General features: G+C 43.7%; 1 protein-coding gene across 3 annotated transcripts in view; it reads left to right on the top strand.

Moving 5' to 3' along the window:
• LOC310922193 (E3 ubiquitin-protein ligase KCMF1-like) overlaps positions 1–26912 on the top strand; it is a 65486-nt gene that overhangs the window by 23258 nt on the left and 15316 nt on the right. For 2 of the 3 annotated variants that reach the window (XM_083882616.1, XM_083882614.1), the window contains exons 2-3: positions 4190–4357; positions 15183–15322. In XM_083882616.1, the coding sequence (XP_083738742.1) occupies positions 4327–4357; positions 15183–15322 (171 nt within the window). In that variant the 5' untranslated portion in view covers positions 4190–4326. The remainder of the gene's footprint in view (positions 1–4189; positions 4358–15182; positions 15323–26912) is intronic. The other variant, XM_083882615.1, reaches the window with a different exon arrangement.

Here is a 26912-nt window from a genome sequence, read left to right as displayed (position 1 = left end):
CAGCCGGCCCAATCCAGGGGTATCCCCCATCTCTTCGGGCACTTTTTTAAGTTATAGCGAGATACAAAAAACTGTTTACTAACACTTAAGGGCATAGTCAGTTCAGTACTGTCTTTTGTGGGTCCGGATTTTGCATCGGTTTGTCTCGGCTGGGGATTTTTGGTGCCGATTATGTTCTAGCTTGCAGCAGGGTTTCATGGGTGTTCTGCTAATTTCCATGCCAGCAGGAAATGCCGACGGGACGCACGTGGGCAGGAATGCCGATGGAGTGCACGTGGTATCGGCAGTAGTGGTTGGAGGACCCGCGCGGTGGCCGCTGTGGCAGGGCGCTGATTCGTGGCGGCGGCAGCTGCAGGGCAGACCCGCGCTGCCGAGGGTGTGGGGCCGGGCCAGGCGGTGGCGGCGGCTCCGGGGAGGTGATGCGGCCCCGGCGGTGGCGGGCCGGGGGCTGCGGTGGCGGGCCGGCTCCGCGGCGGTAGCCACGGCAGTGGGGGCATGGGGCCGGTTCGGCGGGCCAGGGCAGAGGGCCGGGGCAGTATCGGCGGCGGCAGCTGCAGGGGGGGGCGGGTGGCCCCGGTGGCGGTGGGGGTCCCGCGACTCCGCTGAGAACGCTGGCTTGTTGTGAAGCATTGATTTAGAAGAATTAAAGACTTTAGTTAAAATAAATATTGCTGAGGTAAGGTAGCTAAGACTTCCCTTTTGTTAACAGAAGCCAGACTGAAGGAACTGATAAATCATGGAAGCTGTCAAACTAGGCTTTTGCATCCTGAATAATCAATAGACTCCATGAATACAATACAATCATAAATCAAACAGTCCTGAAAAAAACAGGATTCAGCTGTCACGTAACACTAAAGGTTAAAAAGTCAAAGAGATGAAGACCCATCTTACTTCATCATTTTGGGACCCCACCCTATAAAAAAGACCACCGACCCATTTCAAAGAACAAACTACGCATGCTTGATGGCTTTTTGGCTAATTACCATACAAAGAGGGGAATGGGATGTACCAGAGTTATGAATATGCATTTGTGTTTTGGGTATTCAATACTCCTGTACATAAAAAGACCCTGTGATCATCTGTAAATTGCGCATGTGTATTTGGGAGCGATCCCGCACGCTGCCCGGCGTCGTAATAAACATACACTTTCTAACTTTAAACTGTTAGAGAGTCTTTGTCCGTCATAGTTGGATATTGGTATTAGATCAATATCCATAGTTTTTTAATAAATCAGTTGTAGAGCGAAGAGCGAAGTGGCTGTGCACTGGCCCCCTCCGAGACGGCGGCGGCGACCCGGGCAGCCCCTCTGGGGAGTACGGGCGTGGGGAACAAGACCTCTCGTCCCTTCCGAGGCGACGGCAGCGACTCGGGCGGTGGTGCCGGCCCGGGAGCGGCGGCGGCTTCGGAGGGAGCGGGGCCGTCGGTTTTCAAAGAGCAAATGTGCTCCCTGCCTTTGCAGGGAGACCACGGAGCTGGCTCTTCACTGCTGCACCACAGGGACTTACAATTACAAACCATTTAGAACATTAATACACTTATTATACAACAATTAAGAGGATTTTAACATATATAATCAGGAATCTTTCAACTTCATTTCTTTCAGTTATATTGATATCAGATTATATAGATATATAAAAAGTCATTATTCAGGTTATATTGATATCTTATAACTCAAGCTATATAAGCACCTTGTAACTTTGACCTAAGGTATATAAGAATCTAAAGAAAAACTTAAATTGAGGAGTGACACCACCCCCCCCAAGATGGCATGTTTTGCAGCCGAGCACATGGCTTGAAAGACAAAGGGGAAAATGGCGCCAGCCCCCCTCCCCCCCTCCCCATGTATCCAGCAGAGGCAATTTCGTCAGCAAATGCTGTTGGCACACTCTTATGGCTGGCACTCATTTAAGGGCTAGAACTCGTGTAACGACTTTGCCCTACTCTCAGCAGGGCAGTTGGCTGGCAGGCTGGGGCGACTCAGACTGGAGCAGAGCTGCTCCGCTCCACTCAGCCCAGAGCCTCGAGTGCAGAGTGCAGACAGGCACTCCCAGAATTTGCCCCTAGGCAGTCCAAGATCAGGAAAAAAAACCCAAAATAAAACAAAAAAACCCACCTCCATGAGGCAAAATAAATAAATAAATAAAACGCTCTGTTTGGGCAACCCGACTTTAAAAAGGGACCCCCTGCCTGCCCCATGATTCTCTTTGTTGCCCCAGGGCCTTAAAGAGAAAGTAACAATTTTTGGGCACAGATAGATATGAAATATAATAACATTTTGGGTTACCCAGGACAACAAGCAGCAAGTTTTGTAACGAAACCTAGTAGCCATAATTATTCTGATAGTGAAGAGAGGGTACATGGGTATAAATGTCATTATTTGGGTCTGTTTATCAGTCCACATATGTACTTGTATATTGGTAATTAACAGGAGAAAACCTGAAAAAGTCTTCTTGCTATTTTCTAATGTAAAATGCATCAAAAACTTTATTCAAAAATAAGCTAGGGTATTTTTCTTTTCTGATTGTTTCCATGAGGCCATTCTGAAAATGGTACAGGAAAACGGTTTCCACAGAATAGGAAATAATTAAAAAACTTTAAAAATATCATTTTTGCATCATGTAAATCAGAAACTCATGACAAAGCTGAATTCTTTTCACAACTTTTTAATTAGTTTGCCCTTTTTGTTTCCTGCTTATAAATGAACCCCTCCTGAGTGTGTGTTTTTCCTCAAAACCTGAGATTAATTAGGATGCATTCAATTCACTTTGGCATTCTGTTATCTTTCAGTGCTCTGGGTTTGTTTTTGGGTTTGTTTTTTTTTTTTTTTTTGTTTTGTTTTGTTTTGTTTTTAAGGTGTAGAGGGGCAAACTTCTAAAATTTTAATTAATTTTATATAATTTTAATTAATGCAGCGTATTAAAAAATCCAGCTGAATTTCTGAGGCTTTTTTTTCTCGATGCTTTTCTCTCCTGTTACATAAAAGTAGTGCATATACCACCTGCTGTCAGGTTATCAAAATGAAAACATGGTATTTTAGAATGATATGAAGAAATACTAGCTTGGAGAGATGCTGTGAGAATTCTATGTAATTTAACTTTGCTCCCTGGTCCTGACATCACAAGCAATAGTGATGAGTTGTGTTAATACTAGATTTTTATCTGATAATAGAGTTTATAATTAGGAAATGACCATTGGGATATTTGCAGTTTTGAGATCTTGATGATCTTCCTCTACTAATCCTCTTGAAGTCAATGTCGGTGCTTTCTTCCAATAACATTGTTTCTATAAAATTTTCTGCATTTGCACTGAACTATGAAAAGCTTGTTTAAATTGATCCTAAAGGAGGACTTCAATCAAAATATTGCATGTGTTGTACACACTAGATATTATCATGAAGGCCTTTAATTTACTACTGCAATGATGGAAGTTTTTGTGGGCCTTGACAGATGAAAAGATGATGATACTTCCTTTGCCCTTATCTAAATTAACAGCAGAGAACGGAAATGACATAGAGAAAATTGCAAAAACTTTTAAAAGATAATGAAGGTTTTTCCTGACCCAGGCAGTGAGACTGATTGCTTTACAGTACAAAGTTTGAACTTTCAAAAGGAAGAAGCTGAAGAGATGATGCAACATAAAATTAAGATGTATTCAAAGTTATTCTGTACTTCAAAATAGAAGACCTAATTTTCTAGTCTTGGATACGTTTAGGTTGTGAAAAATGGTTCTGACATTCTTCAGAATTTAATTATTAGAAAGTATAAAAATAAACACAAAAGCCAGGGAGGGATGGTTTTATGTGTTGGTGGTGGTGTGTGGTTTTGTGTGACTTGTGGGATGGTCTGCTGTGGACTTTGTTTTGTTTTCACAAACTATACTATTTAACCTTGAGAATGTTTTTACCTAAGCTTTCAAACCGTGGAAAAAAAGTGATTAAAAATAATTTATATCCTAGCAAATTATCATTTTGAGTGCTTGACTGGTTTTTATTTTACTTTAACTTTCACTTTGGATGATTACTGCCTTTTAAAAGATATAAATATGCTTAAAATTGAGTCTTATTGTGCATCAGCTCCATAAAAGCTTCTTGGTTGAATTCCTTTCATTGTTGGGGGCTATAGCAACAAATCTGTATCATTAAACCAATGTGAAATTACTGTTGTTTTCAAGCAATTTTCTTTGTTCACAGGTGTCAGCTGTGATGCATGTTTAAAAGGAAATTTTCGAGGTCGCAGATACAAGTGTTTAATTTGCTACGATTACGATTTGTGTGCAACTTGTTATGAGAGTGGTGCAACGACAACGAGGCATACAACTGACCATCCAATGCAGTGCATACTAACAAGAGTAGATTTTGGTAAGTAATAATTTAATTTATATTAAAGTTGTTTGCAGTAGTTAAAAACTTGTATTTTATTTCACTACTTGGGAACTTTTTCCCCTCCAAATAGCATTCTGAAAATCATAGCAAATTCCTGTCTCCAGATAAAAAGCTTGTTCTGTCTTTGGTTCTAGCATATGAAATGTGTTTTATTCTTTTGGGTTAAGTGTTTTGATGTTACCCCTGCCCTTAGAGGGACAACACGTTGCGACGTGGGTGCGGACCCTCACAGAGCACAGCAGGCAGCAGCAGGGTCAAACATGGAAGGCTCTTTATTATCTGACTCCAATTCTACTTATATACATTTTGTACAGAGGGCCAAGATTGGCCCAAGGAGGTCACAACCTCCTGACTCCATTGGTCACTATGACCATCAGTCAAATTCTCTCTCAGAGAACAAGTATGCAAAACATACTGATAAATTCCAAGAATACAATATTGTTGTTGTGGTTTGAAAGCAAAATGAATGTGAGGCTCCAAGTCAGAGATATAATTTAATAAGAAGAAAGGTAAAAAGGTAAAAGTAAAATAAAATAAATGCAATAACACAAAGAATCACTGACAGAGTCAGAATACAACCTGAGCAGGATGGTGGAAGCAGTCCAGGTGAGGTGCTCTTGCTGAAGCAGTGATCCTGTAGAAAGGTCTGGGAGCTCTGGTCCTCTGGGAATCCAGTGGATAAGTGCTCCCTTGCACTGTCCCAAATCCCAGCTTATATCCAGGTGGGAATGCTTGGCTCCTCCCCCTGGGCAGAGCATCTCACAATAGCATGAGAAGTGTGAAATGGGTCCTTGATGGCCCATTAACAGAGATAACCCCTGGAGGGAGTTACCTGTGACTCATGGGCCATTAGCAGGAGACACCCCAAAAGTCATTAGCAGAAAACACCCCAAAGGCGTTAATGGGCCATTAGCAGAAAAGGCAGGGGGCTTGGGAAAACACTAGCCCACCTGGTTTCAACAGTTCATGAAGATGGTGATAGAATAAATACTTTGTGTACATCCTACACTGCAACCCAGGACAATTGTTTATGTGAAGCAACGTGAGAAAGCTGCTGCAAAGGTTCAAACACTCGAAAGCAAGAAAGTCAGGGGCGACATTTTGACACACAGCAAATTATCAGACTATTAAATAGGTATCTGATAAAATGGATTGCTCCTAAATTAACTTTCAATTCAAAAGGTGCCACAAAACTACATGCACCCACCCCTCCTTGCCTCAATATGTTGTACCAGAAAGTGCCATGGTGAAGAAGAGAAATAATAGTGAGAGTTTAGGGAAAATGTTCTTCTGTAATTACATAAGGGGTTGTTAATGCAGCAAGGATGGTAGGCTGTACTGAATGTGGAAGACTAGTGGCAAGGGCTAGGAAGTAGTCCTCTAAATTACTGGTTTTCTTCCCTGACTAATTTCTATCACATCATATTTATAACATGAGTGTTATAATTCAGGAGATACTTTCATAGCAAATCTTTGCATTTAAAACATTGGATGCTTATTTCTTCATATACCTGTTTTAAGCCTTCAAGGTTAATGTTTAAATAAAAATTTTGTAGTGATTCTTGATAGGTCAGAAAGTTGAGTGGAGAGAAACCTAATGAGGTTCAACAAGGGCAAGTGTAGAGTCCTGCACCTGGGGAGGAATAACCCCAAGTACCAGTACAGTTTGGGGGCTGACCTACTAGAGAGCAGCTCTGCAGAGAAGGACCTGGGGGTCTTGGTGGATGACAAGTTGTCCATGAACCAGCAGTGTGCCCTGGAGCCAGGAGGGCTAATGGGATTCTGGGGTGCATTAGGAAGACTGTGGCCAGCAGGTCAAAGGAGGTGATCCTGATCCTCTGCTCAGCCCTAGTGAGGCCATATCTGGAGTGCTGTGTCCAGTTCTGGGCTCCTCAGAACAAAAAAGACAAGGAGCTACTGAAGAGGGTCCTGCAGAGGCTAAAAGATGATTAGGGGTCTGGAGCACCTCTCTTATGAGGAGATACTGCAGGAGATGGGCCTGGTTAGTCTGGAGAAAACTGAGAGGGGATCACATTAATGCATATAAATATCTCAAAGGCAGGTGCCAAGAGGATGGTGCCAGATTGTTCAGTGGTGCCCAGCTACAGGACAAGAAGCAATGGCCATAAACTAAAACACAAGGAGTTCCACCTCAACATGAGGAAGAACCTCTTTCCACTGAGGGTGGTAGAGCACTGGCACAGGCTGCCCAGGGAGGGCATGGAGTCTCTCTCTCTGGAGACATTCAAAACCCGCTCAGCTGTGTTCCTGTGTAACCTGCTCTAGGTAACCCTGCCTTGGCAGGTTTGGACTAGATGACCTCCAGAGGTCCCTTGCAAACCTAACAATTCTGTGATTGTAGTGTAGATATTGTTGTTGAAGTTTTTAAGATTTTTAGTAATATTTTTAGCTTCTTGATTTTAAAAAAGTATCGAATATACACATTATGCTATTTCCTATATGCATTTAAAGCTCAAAACAGCTGAATATACCAATATATAGTTTCTTTCTCAGAGCTCTCTGAGCAGAGAAGTATCTCATTCATGTCTAATTCTCCAGTAGCTGCTTGCCCTAAGCCTGCCTTGTAACGACTTTGAAATCTGTCATCTGAGAATCCAGTTTGGAAAGATGAATTTAAATATACAAATCTAGTTTTGAAAATCATATCATTGAAGTTTCTAGCTATTCCTTCTTAAAATTTACTTTTCTGCTTATTGACAAGGTAAAAATATTTGTGTAACAGTATATATTAATTCAGTGTTCTGGTCACTATTTGAGATATATGGTTTAAACTTATTTATTCTTTGATGACAGTTATTCTTATATATTACATATAGGGTTAAATGACTGCATCATCATAAACATTAAGTGTACATGATTCATAGGGAAAAGAGGACTGATATATGCTTGCTTATGGAGCTATAAATTAACATTCAATGTTGACTTTTTAAAAGTTTTTCCAACCACCTTGTGAATGTTTTGTGCATCTAGAAAGCATCTAGGAAACCACAATATTTTTCTTTGAAAGTGTCCAAGTAAACACACCTTTGGATTAGTGTGTTACTCATATAATTTTTAAAAATCCACGAGATACATGTGGACAAGTAGAGGCTTGTCTTGAACAGAGGGTGTTCCCCAAGCGACTGACCTCAGACCCACTGAAAGTGACAGCAAGGGGCAGAGCCTGCACCAGGCAGCACAGGAGATTTAAGCAGGCAAAAATAATCAGTCCAGCTGACTGCAACAAACAAGCATATGCATTCCTAGTAGGCAGGCACACAGCAGCAGCAGCATGGTGGCCACCTGGCAAAAAGCAGTGTCCTCTGCTTCTCCTCAGCTTCTAGCATCTGGGAAAACCAATGGAGCCATACAGACAGAGCTCCTATTCAACGATGCAATCACCCAGGTTTCTGGCTGTGGCATATCTGAAGGGATATTCCTAGAGATGGAAAGTGATTGCAAGCAAGACTGTGGAAGCTATGACCAGATTGATGAACTGCTCTGCCAGGTGGCTGAGCTTCAGGAGGAGGCGAGCAGCAGACTGAGGAGTATTCAAGAGTCTGATGGAGATTCATCAATGGAACTGTACTCTGCCATCTATGATGTATAGAAGCCAAGTCAACATGGCCACTATGGAGGCAGGTCCAGGATCTGCTTTCTGCCAGAGGAAAGGCAGTATCACAAGGGATAAGGAAAGGTAGAAGAAAGTTACAGCATGGAGCAGTAAGAGAAAGTAACCTCCTTACCCTCTAAGTTACTCTCTCACATACCCTTATAGAACAGGTACAAAGCCATGGGTATGGCAAATGAAGCTCATAATGAGAAAGAGGAGGAACCTGTGCAAGCAGTTTTGTCAAGGTCAGAGAGACCAAACCCTCACAACAAAACCTGTATTAAGACCAGCACCAAGAAGAAACACTGAGTTATGGTCATTGAGTCCCTCCTGTGTGGTGCAGAAGCACCTGTTCTCAGACCAGACCCTCTTTCCAGGGAAGCTTGCTGCCTCCCTGGGGCCCGAATTAGGAATGTTGACACAAGATTGAAGAGCCTAATTCAACCTTCAGACTACTATCCATTCCTGCTCTTTCAACAATGTACAAACAATGTCACCAAAAAAAAAAAAAAAAAAAAAAAAGTAAGATCAGTCAAAAGAGACTTTAGAGCCCAGGGAAGAATCCTAAAAAGTTCAGGAGCACAGGTAGTGTTTTCCTCAGTTCTTCCAGTAATGGAAGGACACTTTGGAAGAATCAGGCAAACCCAGGATATCAATACCTGGCTCCAGGACTAGTGCCTGTACCAAAACTTTGGGGTTTTAAACCATTGAAGACAATGTATGCTGGGGCCTGATGGGATCCACCTGTCCTGGATGGGACAAACGGGTCTGTGGGCTTAAGCTGGTGGGACTAATCAGGAGAATTTTAAACTAGAATCAATGTGGGAAGGAGACACCTACTGCAGTCCTGTTGGCAAGCCAAAAATGGGCATAAAAAGGCTGAGAGTCTGTGGGTAAAAATCAAGAACCAGGCCAAAAAAGGACATCTGGTGTGGGGGTCTAGTAAAGGCCAACTGATATGGGGGATCCTGTCGACAAGGCCTTATTTCAGCTACAAGAAGCATCACACTCGCAAGCTCTCATCCTGATGGGGGATTTCAGATTTCAAACACCTGGACTGGGAAAGCAATAAAGATGGCTGTAAGCAATCCAGGAGACTCCTGGGGTGTGTAGAGGACAACGTCCTAGTCCAGGTATTACACAAACCAACCAGAGGTGAGGCATTACTGGACCTGGTGCTCACCACTGCAGATGAGCCCATTAAAGAGGTTAAGACTGGAGGCAGCCTGGGCTGTAGCGACCGCACCCTGGTTGAGTTTCTGATCTCAAGGAGTGTGAGCCTGGAGAGGAGCAAAGTCAAGACCCTGAACTTTGCAAGAGAGAACTTCCAGCTGTTTAAGGAGTTGATGAATGAGATAACCTGGGTAACTGTCCTTATGGACAGAGGGGTTGACCAAAGCTCACAACGCTTTAAGGCCACTTTACTTAAGAGTGCAAGAACTCCCTATTCCAGTTGGTAGCAAATTGAGCAAGGCAGGCTGGATACCGGCATGACTGAGCAAGGATCTGTTCCTCAAACTGAGGAGTTAAAAGGAAATGCACAGCCAGTGGGAGCAGGGACAGATGACCTGGGGAGAGTACAGGGACAGGGTTTGGATGAGTAGGAATTGGGTCAGGAAAGCTGAGGCAAAGATGGAATGGAACTCGCCAAGGGATGTGAAGAATAAAAATAAGGGATTCTAAAAGTACATAGGTCAGAAAACAAAGGCCAAGGAGAGTGTACACACCCCCTCCCTATCCCCCACCCCCAATAAATGAGAAGGGAGAACTGGTTGCAATTGATAGTTCTTCACCTCAGTCTTCACTGTCAGTCAGGTTTCTCCTGTCTCTCAAGTCCCTGAACCTCTAGGTGGGAGTTAGAGTAGCAGAGGCCCTCCCACTGTAAGCAAAGAGCAGGTTTGAGACCACTTGATGAAGCTGAATAGCCACAAGTTCATGGGGCCTGATGAGATGTATCACGGGGTCATGAGGGAACTGGCTGATGTTCTTGCCAAGCCACTCTCCATCATGTTTGAAAAGTCATGGCAGTCAGGCAAAGTCCCTGGTGACTGGAAAAGGGGAACCATCACTCCAATTTTTAAAGAGGGGAGAAAGGAAGATCCCGGGAACTGCAGACCTGTGAGCCTTACCTCTGGGCGTGCCTGGGAAGATCATGGAGCAGGTCCTCATGGAAGCAATGTTAAGGCACATGCAAGGCAAGGAGGGGTTCCAAGACAGCCGGCATGGCTTCACTAAGGGCAAATCGTATCAGTCCAGTCTGGTGAGCTCCTATGATGGAATGACTGCAATGGTCAACAAAGGAAGACCAAGCAATATCATCTACCTAGAATTCTGTAAGGCCTTTGACGAGGTCCTACACCACATCATTATCTCCCAGTTTTAGAGACAGGAATTTGAAGGGTGAACTACTTGGTAGATAAGGAATTGGCTGGATGTATGCAGCTAGAGAGTTGTGGTCAATGGCTCTATGTCCAGGTGGAGGCTGGTGACAAGTGGTGTCCCTCAGGGCTCTGTCTTGGGACCAGAGCTCTTCAATATTGTTGGGGGTTAGGTTTGTTCCTTTTTTACTCTAAAGAATTTTTCCCCATAAGTTGCTAGGAGACTAAGTACTGGGTGCTTAAGGGTGCTTGACCAAAACAAAGAGGTGGCCAAAAGTCAGGAGGGGGAGATAAGGACAGGGCTGGGGGCAGCTTTGCTCTCTTGCTCTCAGCATTGCATCAGAGAGGACACGGGCAGGCTGCTGCTTGCTGCGGTAGGAGTTTGCTGTTCCCACCAGGTCCGGTCCTGAGAAAATCTACCACCATCTGCTCATGGGCCCTGGAACACTGAGTTCGCCTCGTCCTGCCCTGTTGGGCCAGCCCTGTCCTGCCACCGCCGTTTCTTTGGCACTGCTGTGAGGCTTTTTGCTACTCTGTAGTAGCCCTGCGCTCCCTGCCCTGCCGGGACATCCCTGACATTCCAGCTACCACTGGCAGAGTTTCTGATCATCCACCAGCCCGGGATTTTTCCACTGTTCCAGCCTGGTGCTCTCGGAGTCCCAAGAGATTGGACTGCCCTAGGCTTTGTGAAACAAAGCCCCTCGAGGTTCCTGGTTCTGTTATTATTATTGTTGTAGTTGTTGTTTGTTTGCCTGGTTATACATACTAGTAAAGAACTGTTATTCCTATCCCCATACCTCTGCCTGAAAGCCCCTTTAATTTTCTAAATTATAATAATTCAAAGGGAGGCCCTGCCCCTCCTTAGCAGACACCTGTCTTTCAAACCAAGACAAATATCTTCATCAATGAAACAGACAGTGAGATCGAGCGCACTCTGAGCAAGTTTGCAGATGACACAAAGCTGAGTGATGCAGTTGACACAATAGAAGGATGGGATGCCATCCAGGGAGACCTGGACATGAGCCAACGGTGTGCACTCATAGCCCAGAAGGCCAACAACATCCTGGGCTGCATCAAGAGAGGTGTGGCCAGCAGGTCGAGGGAGGGGATTCTCCCTCTCTCCTCTGCCCTCATGAGACCCCACCTGGAGTACTGTGTCCAGGTCTGGGGTCCTCAGCACAAGAAAGACATGGACCTGTTAGAGCAGGTCCAGAGGAGTCCACGAAGATGATCTGAAGCCTGGAGCACCTCTCCTATGAAGACAGGCTGAAAGTGCTGGGATTGTTCAGTATGGAGAAGAGAAGGCTCAGAGGAGAACTCATTGAGGCCTTCCAGTACTTGAAAAGGGCTTCTAAAAAAGAGAGATAGTGCAACTTTTTACATGGATAGATAGTGATAGGACAAGGGGAAACAGTTTTAAACTGACAGAGGGCAGGTTTAGATTAGATGTTAGGAAGAAATTCTTTACTCAGAGGATGATGAGGTACTGGAATAGGTTGCCCAGAGAGGCTGTGGATGCCCCATCCCTGGAAGTGATGGGGCCAGATTGGATGGGGCCCTGAGTAATCTGATCTAGTGACTGACATCCCTGTCCATGGCAGGGGGGTTGGAACTAGGTGATCTTTAAGGTCCCTTCCAACCCAAACCATTCTGTGATTCTGTGGTAATCTGTGCTTGAAACCTTTTTCAAGTTCTGGGTTGTGATGGGGCAATGAGCCAAGTAGATTGATGTCAGGGATAGCTTGGAGATCTAGTGAAATTAGTGTGCAATTGTATAAGTCTGTAAGAATACTTGCCAGGATCTTCGGAGGGGTGGGCAGGGGGGCTGCAGAGGTGGCTTCTGTGACAAGACACCAGAAGCTGCCCCCATGTCAGACAGAGCCAATTCCATCTGGCTCCAAGACAGACCTGCCACTGGCCAAAGCTGAGCTAATCAGCAGTGCTGGTGGTGTCTCTGTGACAAAATATTTGAGAAAGGGTAAATAGCACTGTGCAGCACCTGTGAGGGAAGAGTGAGAAAAATGCAAGAGGAACAACCCTGCAGACACCAAGGTCAGTGAAGAAGCAGGGGGATGAGTTACTCTAGGCTCTGGAGCAGATGTTTCCCTGCAGCCTGTGGTGGACCACATCAGAGCAGCCCTGCAGCCTGTGGAGGGCCAGGCACAAGAACAGGCTTCTGGCAGGAACTGCAGCCTGTGGAGAAATAGCCTATGTAGGAATGTTTTTTTTTTTGGCAGGTTCTGTGGCCAATGGGTGACCCATTGTCCTGGTTTAGGGCAAATTTGGGAGGAAACCTCCGAATAGGGTCCCTCTGGGAAGCAAACCCAAACGCCCCCCCCCCCCCCCCCCCCCAACCAGTCCAGGAGAAAATCTCCTTAGAGAAAAGTGGAAAAAACTATTTATTTAACAAAGTGCCCACAAGCACAAAAAAAATGAATAATATGAAACAATGAAACCTCTCGTTCTGAAGCGAGATGGCAAATTGAGAAAGTCCTTGCTGTGGGTTGTACCTCGGCTCTCTCTCAGTCTCTTATCAGTCCCAGTCCCTCTGGTGCTGCTGGAAAATGCTGAGGTCCAGGCCCCAGTGGGCCACAGGTATGAGCTCCCAATGCTCTTCTGGGTTTTTCAGTCCAGGACAGGTTTAAACAGTCCCAAGAAAAAGAAGAAAAAAACAGTCCAGGGAGCTTCTCTGCCTCAGCTAGCTTGACTAACTAAAAGCAAAGGAGATCTCCATCCCACTGCCTGTCTGTGCCTCAGATGAACACAGTCCAGGAGCAGAATGCAGAGGAGTGAGTGCAGTTTCTGAAAACAAACTACATGCTTCTTTCCCCCCCATTGCTCTCAGAACCAGTCTTAAAGGTGCAGAACCCAATATACAGCATCAACAGAACAGACAATTGGGGAACCAAGCATCAAAAAGTCACCCCAGGACACCCATGCTAGAGTTGTCTGTTCCTGAAGGACTGTACTCTGTGGAAAAGGACCCATGTTGGAGCAGTTTTGTGAAGGACTGAATCCTGTGTGAGAGACCCCCCCACTCTGGAGCAAGGGAAGAGTGTGAGGAAGAATTAGCAGCAGAGATGAAGTGTTTTGAACTGACTGTAACCCCCTTATTCCCTATCTGCCTGCATTTCTTGTGGGGGAAGGAGGTACAAGAATCATGAGTGAAATTGAGCCTGAGAAGGGTGGAGGGGGAATGTGTTTTTAGTTTTGTCTTTGTTCTTTGCTATCTTACACTATTTTTATTTGCAATAAATTAATTTTCCCCATGTAAGAGTCTGTTTTGCCCCTGACGATAACTGGTAAGCAATCTCTGTGTCTTTATCTTGACCCATGAGCTTTTTCATCTTATTTCCTCCCCATGTCCTGTTGAAGAGGGGGAGAGTGAGAGCACTTTGGTGGGCACTTGGTGGCCAGCCAAGGTCAACCTGCCACACCTGATCAATTATTTTAGTGCTTAGCAGCGTTGAAATGCTGTGAAATATATACTATTGAGAGGTTACTGGAGGAGCTTTAGTCATGGCCTTGAATTTTGAGAGACTTGAACCAGTATAGGGACTCATGTGAGACTGCTGGAAATGAATAAGAAGCACTAGTGACTTTCAGCTTCACCTGTGTTTGTGTTTATGAGCCTAGTTGTCTCACTTCTTCTGTAAGTCAATGCACAATCTAGTATTTCTGAATGAGGAAGGTGAAATTCTGAATGGTGACATTTGTATTGTTTTTCAGTTCCTAGAGTGATTCTGGGAAAAGATGCTTGTTAAACATAAACTTTAAAATGCTGAATGGGCACAAACATTGGTATGCTGTCCTGGCAAAGGGCAGAAAGCAATGCAATAGGTCTATTAAAGAACAGGGATGTGCATATCTAGTACTCCATAGAAATTATACTTTTTGGCAGAACAGCAAAGAAGTTCACAGCAGATTTCCCAGTTTTGGTGTTTCTGAAAAAGAATTGCTGGCAGCGAGCCACAGGCTCTACATACTAAGCTGAGGATGCTTTATGATTTGTATTATGTGGAAGCATATGGTTTTCTCACTGTTTCTGCCATTTTCAAGGAGTTAACTAGGCAAATAAGGTAATGCACATTTCTCAGGAAAATCGTATTAAGAACTTATGTTACTTCTGTTTAAGTTCCTGTGGTGTAAGTTCATCTTGAGTGCTTATAAGGGTACAAGATCAAAACCCTCCAGCTACCTTTTGCAAAAATGTGAGCTGTTTGCATGAAGTTAAGCTTTAAAATGCCAAGTCTAAGGTCTGGATAAATTGACTACATTTTAGCTTGAGGCTTTACTATTAGAAGATGATTCATTTAGCCAGAGATTAGCTCCCCATATTGTTAAACACTGGTTCAGCTATGGCACCAATATCAACATAGGAAGTGCTAGTGTCACCGAGTAATTTTAAATAACAATATTTAACAAAGATTTGCTGTGAGAGCACAGTGTATCTACAGTGATTTTACCTGTAATACAAGCTCACCTATGGTATAAACAAGGATGGGGAGAAAAGTGATGGTTCACCAGCACCATCAGACTTAATTTTCTAACATTCAGGAAGAGCCATGTTGTTTGCTAGTGTAAAAATCATGTAGTCTGTTTATTCTTTTGGAAGTTGAGTCATTGAACAGCTTTATAGTATTGGCATATATACTTTGTGCAGAAGGAAAATGTTTATTTTAGATTAATTAATTAATGAAATTGACAGTGATTACATGTACATAAGTGTATATATAAAGAAGTTATATAAATAGAGTAATGGGCTATCCTGCTTGAAAATAACCATTTGTAAAATATCATCTTTTTCCAGATTTGTATTATGGTGGAGAAGCTTTCTCTGTAGAGCAGCCACAGTCCTTTACTTGTCCTTATTGTGGAAAGATGGGTTATACAGAAACATCTCTTCAGGAACATGTTGCTTCTGAACACGCAGAAACATCAACAGAGGTGGTAAGCTGCTTCAGCATTGTTTTTAAATTACAATGAAAGTATAATAAAATATCCAGAAAATGCGGTGGTTTTTTTCTTGAAGTATGTGGTAATTTAAATGCTGACCAGGAAGGTATGTACTATACATATATACACACACACACGCACACTATGCTGGTGTTTTCCCTATTGACTCCTTGAGCTATTAACAGTGACTACATCATCACCTTTACCTCTATAGTTTCTCACAGCACTCTTTCATCAGTCTGAATCAGTTTTGCAGCCCAGTCCCCGGATTCTTGGTGTGCAGGCCACTAATTCCTGGTTTTACAGAAAAGGCTAAACCTTTGTAAAAAAAGCCCCAGTTTTTGAATTATTGGTATATTGATTTTCCATATATTGGGGTTTTTTTATAAAGTGGCCCTTGCTGTTTTCCCTCAACCCTTCCATTTAATTTTTCTGAATATTTCAACAGTGACCATTGATGCAAAGCAATTACATACCATATAATAGCCTACTGCAACAGTTGTTTTGCTTCTGTTTTTCTCAGTAAGCATTCTCCTCAAGTCTTGTCAAGACTTTACATCTAGATGTCACTGTTGCTTGTGCCAGAAGGTCTGAATTTTTTCTGAAATGCAAGGTGACTTCTTTGCTATGGAAACAATAAAATAATAAATAATTTGGATTTTGATACTCTTAGAAATAGTTTGTTCTCAGCCCTCATTACAGTGTTGAGAATCTACATGCTTGCACTGCTTTGTGTTCAGACAATTTTCTTTTTAGAAAAGTCTGTAGCCCTGTTTTTAGGTTTCCCTTTATGGCACAGGTGTATGTTTTGTATTTATTTCTAACACCCACTTCACTTATTCAACAGTTATGTGTGTTATCAATCCTAAGTTAAATTCTTGACCAAGAAGTTTGGGTATCTTTCCAGCAGTAGGGAATATATTCATATTTGTGTGGGAATACTGTTAATGCCTGAGGAATGTATGATTACAGAAGGACATTCAGGGAACTGTTGTCTAGTTGTTTTTGTTGTAGATCCCTATAAAAATGTGCATGCTTTAAGAAATTTTTTTGAGAACTTATGCGGGAGAAGGAGGATCTCTCTCCTTTGTGCCTGCTAAGGGCCTTATATCAAGGAGTAGTAGAAGAATTAAAACTGGTGTAAGACCCCCAAAAACTCTCTTGACGAGCTTCTTAAAAGGGCTTACGGTTTTTCATGTATTCTGAGTTAGATGCACGGGAGAAGTACCATCAAGATATTCTCAAGAGGTCTAAACAACAACAACAAAAAAAACTTTATTGGCAACTTCAGAAAATCAGAGAACTTTGGTAAAAGTTTAGAGCAACATTCAATCAACATAAAGCATTTCACAAAGCATTAACTTCACCCCATTTAACTTAGCAAACTCCAAGCCCATTTGATTTTAAGTTACTCAAAACTCCAAGAAGAGGGAATTAAAAGAAGAAAGAGAAAGACAAAATAAATATAGAAAAGAACAAACATAGCTGGCACTCCTGATTCCAGCAGTGTTCAACTGATAGAAATTCCAAGAGGAGGTAGGGTCAAGACGTGTGCTCGCCTCATGCTTCAGTTTAAGTACCCTTTGGTTTTCCTGGGCCCTTTCCTCAGGTGAGACTTCTGGTCATCTGGCCACTCTGGGGCTAGATTGAGTCTCCAGAGATGAGATGTGGAGCATTGCCTCCAGTATGCCAGTGATTGACAGCCATTGTAGGGCTGGGATACAGGCTCAGGGAGAGTGGAATGTACAGGGCAATGCATCACCTCACCAAAGGCAAGGCCCAACCTGCTCCTTCCCCTCACACACTCACTGAAAATGTTTTGAGCCAGCAATGTCCTCCAGTCTCTCACAGCTGGTCAGCCTGTTCTGAGACTCAAGTGTCTTGGTCTTCCCTAAAAACATATGAATTATTGGTGCATATTTTTTCATTTTTAGATTTAAAACTGGAGTAATTATTATTTCTCCATCAAATGATTAAGGATAATGGTCAGAAATGCAGGACATGTTTAGATGTATGTGGCTGGAATTATGATGATTATTACTGTTGATATTGGGTTTCAAAAGCAGCATTCAGGTAGAGGGGTCTTTTTTAGGGTTGCAGCTCTGAAAATTGTAAGAAATGCAATCAGATACCTTTGAATCAAGTTTCAGAATGAAGACATCACTTTTCTGCTACTCAGTCACACTTAGCAGATTCATTTTGTATTTAGTAAGGCAGCAACTAGACTGAAGTGAAAGGTCCAGGGTGGGGTGGGTTGGCTGGCTGCCAGATACCCATCGAGCTGCTCTCTCACCTCCCTCCCCAGCAACAGGATGGGTAGAAAATATGGCAAAATCATCATTGGTTAGGATAAGGAGGGGCATTGCTCAGTTCCTCAACATTGTCTGCAGCTTTCTTCAGAACACATCCACCTGATCTGATGTGGGGTCCTTCAAGGGCTGCAGGGGGACAACCTGTGTCACCATGGTCTTCTCCACTGGCTTCAGGGGAATCTGCTCTACTGCCTACAGCACCTCTTCCCCCTCCTTCTCCACTAACCTTGGTGTCTGCAGGGTTATTTTCCTCATATTTCCTCACTCCTCTCTTACAGCTGCTGCTGTGCAGTTTTTTTTACTTTCTTAAATATATTATTACAGATATGCTACCACCATCACTGATTGGCTCAGCTTTATCCAAGGGCAAGTCTGTCTTTGAGTTGATTGGAACTGGCTCTGTTGGCCATGGGGACAGCTCCTGTTGTCTTCTCAAGCCAAAAAGTCTTTAATATCTACAGCAAAAAAGGGAGCATGGCACAGACCAGATAAACTAATACCGAGAATGGATAAGTTAATATTATGGTCAGCAGTGGTTAAACAGCTATAATAATTCTATGTTCCCTCTAATATGGTCTGGTCAAATCTGTCATTATCTCAAACCCTTTGAGTCCTAGGTTGCATGCCACAAATACTGGTCATGGTTTAATCCCAGCTGGCAACCAGCATATACAGCTGCTTGCTCACTTCTCCCCTGCCCCTAGGGGGATGGGTTGGGGGGGGGGGGGGGGGGGGGGCAGAGAGAGAATAAGAAAGGTAAAAGTGCAAAAACCTGTGGGTTGAGATAATAGGGAAAGCAAAGTCTGCCTGTGCAAGCAAAGCAAAATAAAGAATTAAGTCGTTCCTTCCCATTGGCAGGCAGATGTTTAGCCATCTCCAGGAAAGCAGGGCTCCATCACATGTAATGATTTCTTGGAAAGATAAACAGTGTAACTCTGAATCGTCCTCCTTTCTTCCCTATGTTTTTTTTTTTGCTGAGCATGATGGCATATGGTATGGAATATCCTTTTGGTAAGTTGGGATCAGCTGTTTCAGCTGTGTCCTCTCCCAACTACTTGTACATCCCCAGTCTACCTGCTGCTGGGGCAGTGTGAGACACAAAAGGTCTTGATGATGCTTGAGAACTGTTCAGCAATAGCTAAAACACTGATGTATTATCAATACTCCTTTAGTCACAGAGCCAAAGCATAGCAATATATGGGGTACTATGAAGAAATTTAACTCTATCCGAGCCAAAACCAGTATACCTGTATACATGGGGAGGTGATGGTAATAAGGGAACAGATCCAGAAGCTGTCGAGTCAACTGTGATGTTTGGAGGCTAACTAGCTAAAGGCTTTTTAATAATATCCTGGATTTCATTCCAAGTAATATGGTGATTTGTTAATTTTAAGGGATGTTAAGAGCATGGCTAACTTATCCAGCTCAGGACTCTCTTCTGCTCAGCTGCTGAAGCCCAGTCTGGGGACCTAGGGCCCATGTCCAGGCTGAGGGATGCAGCTGCCACTTTCCTGTTTGTAAGTTCAACCACTACTGAAGCTGAGCACATATTTTGGAGACCTGTACACACACGGAGGACACTGACACATGGCCCATCACACAGATGACCACAGACAGTGCTGCCTTCAACAGCACCTACATGTAGGACTTGCATAAAACATAAGATTAGGCAGCCAAGTTCACTCCTTCCTCTTCACCTGGTAGAGATAAAATGTTGTTGCTAGTGAAGGTACGTGATGCTCTCTAGATTCACAAGCGCACATGCATTCACTGTGATCCTTTGAGTACTGACATGGCCCTCTTTGTCCAGTACCCCTGCCTGCATCCCAGGCACTCTTACCTGCTTCACAGGTCTATTTGCCAGCTAGTCCAGCTTGATGCTCACTAGCAAACACTCATGCACTCATCTCACAAGCACTCCACATTCACAAGTCCCCCTGGGCATACTAGCACAGACTCTTGCCTACTTAATAGTCCTGCCTAGACTTGAGGTTCTTCTCTACTCATTTGCTAGGTCCAGATTGAAGTTTGCTAGCCAATACACATGCATACCAGGTTTGGGGAAGATGCAGGCAACCACTCCCTTTTTCTCAGCAGCTGGCACCAGGCACCACATGGGCTGTGACTGGCTGTCCAGCTACCAGTGCTGGACCCCTCACTCATGCTGATTTCCCCCGTTAGCTATGTTTTGGGACACATACTGTTCCTGCCCCAATGGCTGGAGGCAGAGACCATGACTCACTCTGGTAGCTGATCTTAAGACCCCACTCAGTCCAGCAGCCAGCACCACAGTGTCTTGGTTTGAAAGACAGGTATCTGCTAGGAAGGGGCAGGGCCTCCTTAGGAATGGAGAATTCAGATGATGGTAGATTTTCTCAGGACCGGACCCAGTAGTGACAGCGAACTCCTCCCACAGCAAGCAGCAGCCTGGCTGTCTTCTCTCCGATGCCAAGAGCAAGAGAGAGAAGCTGCCTCCAGCCCTGTCCTTTACCTGCCCCAAAAACTCGAGCTATCTCCCTCTCCGAGAGAAACTCCCAAACACCCAAAGAAATGTTGCCAGGTGCTACAACTCCTCTCCTTTGGCCCCTTTGTTCTGCCTGAGTACTTATAAGTACCCAGTAGTTAGTTTCCTAGCAACTTATGAAAAAAATTCTATAAGTAAAAAAGAAACAAATCTAACCCCCAACACACAGGCCAGGGATGCCTGCACCTCTGGTCTGACTGGAGTAGCTGGCACCAAATACACTTATGACAGCTCCCCCAGTAGCGGGCACTCCAGGCACAAAGTTTGTAGTACCCACCCTAGGTCTAAAGAGCTATGGCCCCTCCAACTACTGATACTTGTTCCAGTAGCTGACACCACAGGCCACAGAGACACCTACAGCTCTAGTCTGACTCCAGTATCTTGCACGAAGTTTTGTTCATACATACACAGGTCTCACCAGTAACTGGCATTTAGTCCTTGCAGCATACATACACATGGGATAGACAGTGACATTATGCAGAGATTGTTAAAATTTAATAGGAAGATATAGGAAGACAGGGCAGACTGTGGTGATCAGGCTCAGTCAGACAAACATACTGACCATCTCTGTTTTACATGTGACCAGTCCACTTTATACACGTTTCTGTCTACCCTCCCCTTTGTTTCGCCTGGCTCTCCCTTCCCCCTGCATTTCTCTTCATAGGTTTGTATGGTTCTATTGATTCCCTCACCCCTCCCAGTCTGGAGTCTCCCCCTTAATTTACAGCCTTATCAGTTGCAAAGTCCAGGTTAATATCCTTGGAAGAGTAGTTAAGACCTAGCATATACTACATCAGTTTCTCCTTTCTGGCTTATTAACATGCGATCTGTCAAGCTTGAAGACCAGCCTGCAAAAGTGTGTGTAGTGGGTCTAATGTTGGCTAAACGCCAATGCACTCACTAGAATTATTTACTCCTTTTCTGCTGCGAGATAGTGATTTATTAAAAAACTATGGATATTGATCTAATACCAATATCCAACTATGACGGACAAAGACTCTCTAACAGTTTAAAGTTAGAAAGTGTATGTTTATTATGACGCCGGGCAGTGGGATAGCTCCCAAAAACACACGCGCAATTTACAGATCATCACAGGGTCTTTTATGTACAGGAGTATTGAATACCCAAACTACAAATGCATATTCATAACTCTGGTACCTCCCATTCCCCGCTTCGTATGGAAATTAGCCCAAAAAGCCATCAAGCATGCGTAGTTTGTTCTTTAAAATGGGTCGGTGGTCTTTTTTATAGGGTGGGGTCCCAAAATGATGAAGTAAGATGGGTCTTCCTCCCTTGACTTTTTAACCTTTAGTGTTCGTGACAGCTTAATCCTGTTTTTTCCAGGACTGTTTGATTTATGATTGTATTGTATTCATGGGGTCTATTGATTATTCAGGATGCAAAAGCCTAGTTTGACAGCTTCCCTGATTTATCAGTTCCTTCCAAGATTTATCAGTTCCTTCAGTCTGGCTTCTGTTAGCAAAAGGGAAGTCTTAGCTACATTATCTCAGCACTATCTATTTTGACTACAGTCTTTAATTCTTCTAAATCAATGCCTCATTTTCCCCACTTCTCTTTTTTAAAGTGAGTAAATTCTTTTACTCAAAAGAGTCTTCCTCATCAATCCAATCTGTACAGCTAGTGTCTCTCAAGACCAAGCCATACGCTTTTGATAATGAGGTTAAGGCTGCTATTCGTCGTAGCATCCTCCAATTCCAAACAAGCATCACAACAGATAAAACTAAACTTATACTAACCAAAATAAGCAACACAACTATAGGGTGGACTAAGGCATTTAGTATACCAGTTGCTGTTGGAGACCACCCAAAAAGCACATCCCACCAATGATGGGACAAATGTTCCTCAAGCCTCTTAAATACTCCTTTGATGGTTTCTGTGTCATGGTGAATTGTAATTAATGTCGTTCTTCCCTCTTCCTTAATTTCCTTTAAGATTTCTTTCAATCTGGGATGTTCCTATGGGTACAGGCAGTATCTTACAGGTGCCCAATAGGAAAAATCACATCCCTTAATTCTAACAAAATTGCAAACACACAAATTGAATTGGGTTACAACTTGGTTGTCTATTTCTATGATGTGGCATGCTGTCTTTGGACAGACACAACCTTGCCCTGTATACACCAGTGAAGTTTTCTGTTTGTCTCAAAGTGACAGATCCTAACTGTCTTCTTGCAGTACAGGGCTCTAGATTAACAGTTTGCCATTTTCCTTCAATTTCTTGTGCTCACATTCGGTGTTCAGAAGGGTACAATACAGTTCCCTCATGATTTAATCTTTAGGGGACTATTGGCATGTGTAGTTAAAACAAAGGCTGTCACTGTACTAGTCACAGGGTTATAGGTGAAATACTCCCAACCCTGTTCCTAGCACCCCAGTGAGAGATCTCTCTTAGTTCTAAAAATCCTCTACTTCTCGGATAGATGGCACCTGGGGATCACAGCTTTTCTTGGCACTGGTGGAATCATCTTGGTTTGGTTCTTATGGAGCTCAGTACATACTTGAGTAATGTTAAAGTTGATGTCATACCCTCTTATTGCACACCCCTCTATTTTGAGTCTAAATTTAGGACATTTACTCAAGCATTTGTCACAGCATTCAGGACTAATCTGGATGGGTCTCATGGGCGGGTGGTAAGCCTCGTGGAACCCATCCTGTACGAATGCATACTCACACCCCCAAACATTTCTTCCTTCCCATAAGCTTGCATTCGTAACTCTTAGCATCTTATTCAAAGCCTTACGAGAGTAAGCATCATAAGCTTTTCCTTGACATCTGTTTATCTCAGTCACATTGTACCTATGTGGTATTGCGTTGACCCTTGCTATAGTTATTACTGCAATAATTACAACTTTCCACATGATGTCCATAATAATTATTAGGCCTTCTATTCGTGGTTCCGAGTGAGCTTCAGTTTCAGTTCGTCATCACCTGGTGTGATCTTCCAGATTCCTTCTGGGGCTTTCTTCACTCGGGAGTGATGGATCCAGGCCTTTTGTTCTTTAATTTTGATTGCAGTGAAGGTGGTGAGAAGCACCTGGAATGGTCCTTCCCACTGTGGTTCCAAGGTCTTTTCTGCAAAAGACTTAACATATACATAATCCCCAGGTTGTATATCATGTACTGGCCCATCTAATTCCCTGTTTTGAGCTCCAGCCACATATTTCTCAATTTCTCTAAGTTGTCTATTTAGGGCCACCATATACTTGTGTAGGATTTCCTCCCCTACTTGCATGGGTGCTGTTCCGTCTTGAACTGCATACGGTCTTCCATACAATATTTCAAAAGGACTTAGTTTTTCTTTTGCCCTTGGTTTTGTCCGAATTCGTAATAATGCCAATGGGAGAGTCTGGGGCCAGGGCAAATTAACTTCTTGTCCCAACCTCACAATTTGTAATTTAATCAAGTGGTTCATTTTTTCCACTTGGCCACTAGATTGTGGATGGTATGGAGTATGCAATTCCCAGTCTATTCCCAGGTGGTTACTTATTTGTTGTACAATTTTTGAAACAAAGTGTGGCTCTCTATCTGAGGATATGGTGGCTGGAACTCCAAACCTCGGTATTATTTCTTGCAACAGTGCTTTGGTCACTTCTCGGGCCTTAGCTGTCCTGGCAGGAAATGCTTCTGGCCATCCTGAAAAGGTATCAGTTAACACCAATAGGTAACGATATCCTCCCTTCCTGGGCAGCTCTGTAAAATCAATTTGCCATTGTTGCCCAGGCCCACAGCCTTTTCCAATTTGTCCCATTTTTGGCTTTGGGGTATTTTTGGGATTAGTTCGGAGGCAAAGACTACACTGACGGGTTACCTGTATCACTGTACCTTGTAATTTTCTGGCCATAATTCTTTCTTTCAAATAACTATACAAGGCATCTATTCCCCAGTGTGTTTTCTCATGTTCCCTTTGCACTAATGACCATAACAAATAGGAGGGTACTACAAGTTTCCCTTCCTCTGTCACAGCCCACCCTTCCTGATTATAATTTGCTTTTTCTGCTTTAATAAGTTTCTTATCCTTCTTATTGTATACTGGTTTACCTTCAATTGAAATTTTTCCATCTGGGATAAGTGCTGCCTCAATTGTCTCATTGGGCACCTCACCTTTAGCTGCGTCTTTTGCCTCTCTGTCTGTCAGCATGTTCCCTTCCTCTAATTCAGAGCTCACTTTTTGATGCGATCTGATGTGCATGACTGCTACTCTCTCAGGTAGCTGCACAGCATCTAGCAGCTTTAGGATTCCTTCTGAGTGTTTAATGCTTTTCCCATGTGAATTTAATAGTCCTCTCTCCTTCCAAATGGCTCCATGTGCATGGACTACCCCAAACGTGTATCTTGAATCCGTATAGATGTTAATTTCTTTGCCTTTTGCTAGCTCCAAGGCTCGGATCAAGGCGATGATTTCAGCCTTCTGTGCAGAGGTGTTGGTGGGCAATGGTCCGGACTCTATTACCTCTCTGCTGGTGGTAACTGCATACCCAGCATGCCTCTTTCCACTGACAACGTAGCTGCTTCTGGCAGTAAACCAGGTCTCAGCATCCTCAATCGGAGTGTCCTTCAGATCCGGGTGACTGGAGTAGGTGGTTTCGATGGTCTCCAGGCAGTCGTGGATCACTGGTTCTCCTATACTCCCGCTGAGGAAGGAAGCTGGGTTCACAATGTTAGTTACCACAATCTTAACATCGTCTTGTTCTACCAGTATAGCTTGGTACATTAGGAATCTCTGTGGGGAGATTTAATGTCCTCCTTTTCTTCAAGGACTGCAGACATTGTATGGGACACTAGTACAGGCATCTTCTGGCTTAGAGTGAATTCAACAGCTCTGAGGCACTCTGGCCATCCTTTAGGAACCGTGTACTCATGTCTGGAAGTCCCAGGGCTGGAGCTGACATGACGGCCTTCTTTAGTTGGTCAAAGGCTTAAATAGCTTCCTTAACCCAGGTAAATGACTGTTTGCCTCACTAGCTGGGCTTTCTTCTGGGATCTGCAAGCCCAAAAAGTTTAGGAGGCTTACCGTCCGGTCCACTCATGTTCTTTGGATCTGTGTGGCTATCAGCAGGTCATCCACGTACTGGAGTAGCTGTCCTTCTCCTGGTGGGGGTTCCTAAGACTCCAAATCCTTTGCAAGCTGTTCCCCAAATATGGTGGGGGAGTTCTTGTAACCTTGGGGAAGAACGCACTATGTGAGCTGAGTTCTTCGTCCAGTTTTGGGGTTTTTCCACTCAAATGCGAAAATTTTCTGGCTGGCTTCATGGAGAGGGAGGCAAAAGAAGGCATCTTTTAAATCTAAAACGGTAAACCAGGTTAACTCAGGTGTTAAGCGAGTCAGCGGTGTATAAGGATTGGCAACTACTGGGTACAGATCTTCAGTTATTTTGTTGACAGCTCTTAAGTCTTGTACTAGCCTGTATGACCCGTCAGGCTTCTTCACTGGTAAGACAGGAGTGTTGAAATCAGACTGACACTTCCTCAATAGTCCTATCTTCAAAAAATTTTCAATAATTGGACTAATCCCTCTCCTATCTTCTTTTTTTTAGGGGATATTGTTTAACCCTTACTGGCTGTTCTCCTTCCTTAAGTTTGATCTGTACTGGTAGTGCATTCTTTGCTCAGCCTGGTATGTCAGAGGCCCACACTCCCAGAAACACCTGATCTATTATTTTACTGAAATTCTTTTCTTTATTTGCAACTTCGATTTCCTTGGTTATCTCTCGGGGTTTAATCTGGTTGTTTCTACCCGTGATTCCAAGGCTGGCTGGTGGTTCGTGTGGGCACGAAGGGAGTGATTTTCCCTCTGGACCTCTGAAGGATTTAGGGTCTGCTGTCTGACTCTGTGTCTCTGTGTTCTGTGCTGAGCTCGGTGTTCGGTGTTCGGCGCGAGAATGAAGGGAGTCTCAAGGTCTTGGTTTTCTGGTTTCTCGCGTTGTTTATTAGTTCTTATCTTACAATTCTCTGTGTCCGGCCATGGTGTTCACAGCAGCCTGGACACGAGGTGACTCCCCATCCCCTGTGTCCTGCCGTGATGTCCACTGCAGCTCGGACACAAGGCGACTCCCCTGTGTCCGGCCATGGTGTTCTCAGCAGCTCGGACACGAGGCGACTCCCCCCTGTGATGGGAGGTCGCTACCTCTTATACAGATAACTACGTACCCATTGTTTACAATTCTGTGCCAATGCCTATCACCTATACTAACACGGTCATTTCTACTTTGATCCAATCCACTGAAACTATTTTGTGCCCACATCACTGCAGAAGATGGATGCCAAGGGAGAAGAAGAAGAACCCAGGGCACTGCCCTAAAATCACCATCTTGTCCCTTTGCATCTACATTCTAAAAATCCATAACTACAAAATCTTCTGCACAGTGATAACTACACTACTCTCAGTAACACCTTTGTGACTTGCAATTCTTCTCTCTGTTGGATGTTTTTCTCATGGACCAAAATCAAAGACTGTGTCTTCCTGGGCTCTGTGCCAGGCAAATCCCCCTGCACAGACCCCAGACCCTCATTTTCGGGTCCCAGGCCTCTCTACCGAGGTCTGTGACTTCCCAGGGCGCCCAGAGGGATGCCCTGGACTCCAACAGTTATCATCATTAAACTTAATAGTTCTACATATTGTTGATCCTTTACCTCCAAAATAATTTCCCCATTCCTAAATATTATTTTTGCTTCCAGCTGCTCTAGCAGATCTCTGCCCAAAAGTGCAGATGGAGCATTAGGCATATATA

The sequence above is a fragment of the Zosterops lateralis genome (genome assembly GCF_965231275.1).
Source record: "Zosterops lateralis genome assembly, chromosome: W".
NCBI classification, from domain to species: domain Eukaryota; kingdom Metazoa; phylum Chordata; class Aves; order Passeriformes; family Zosteropidae; genus Zosterops; species Zosterops lateralis.
This window is presented reverse-complemented; position numbering and strand designations above follow the sequence as displayed.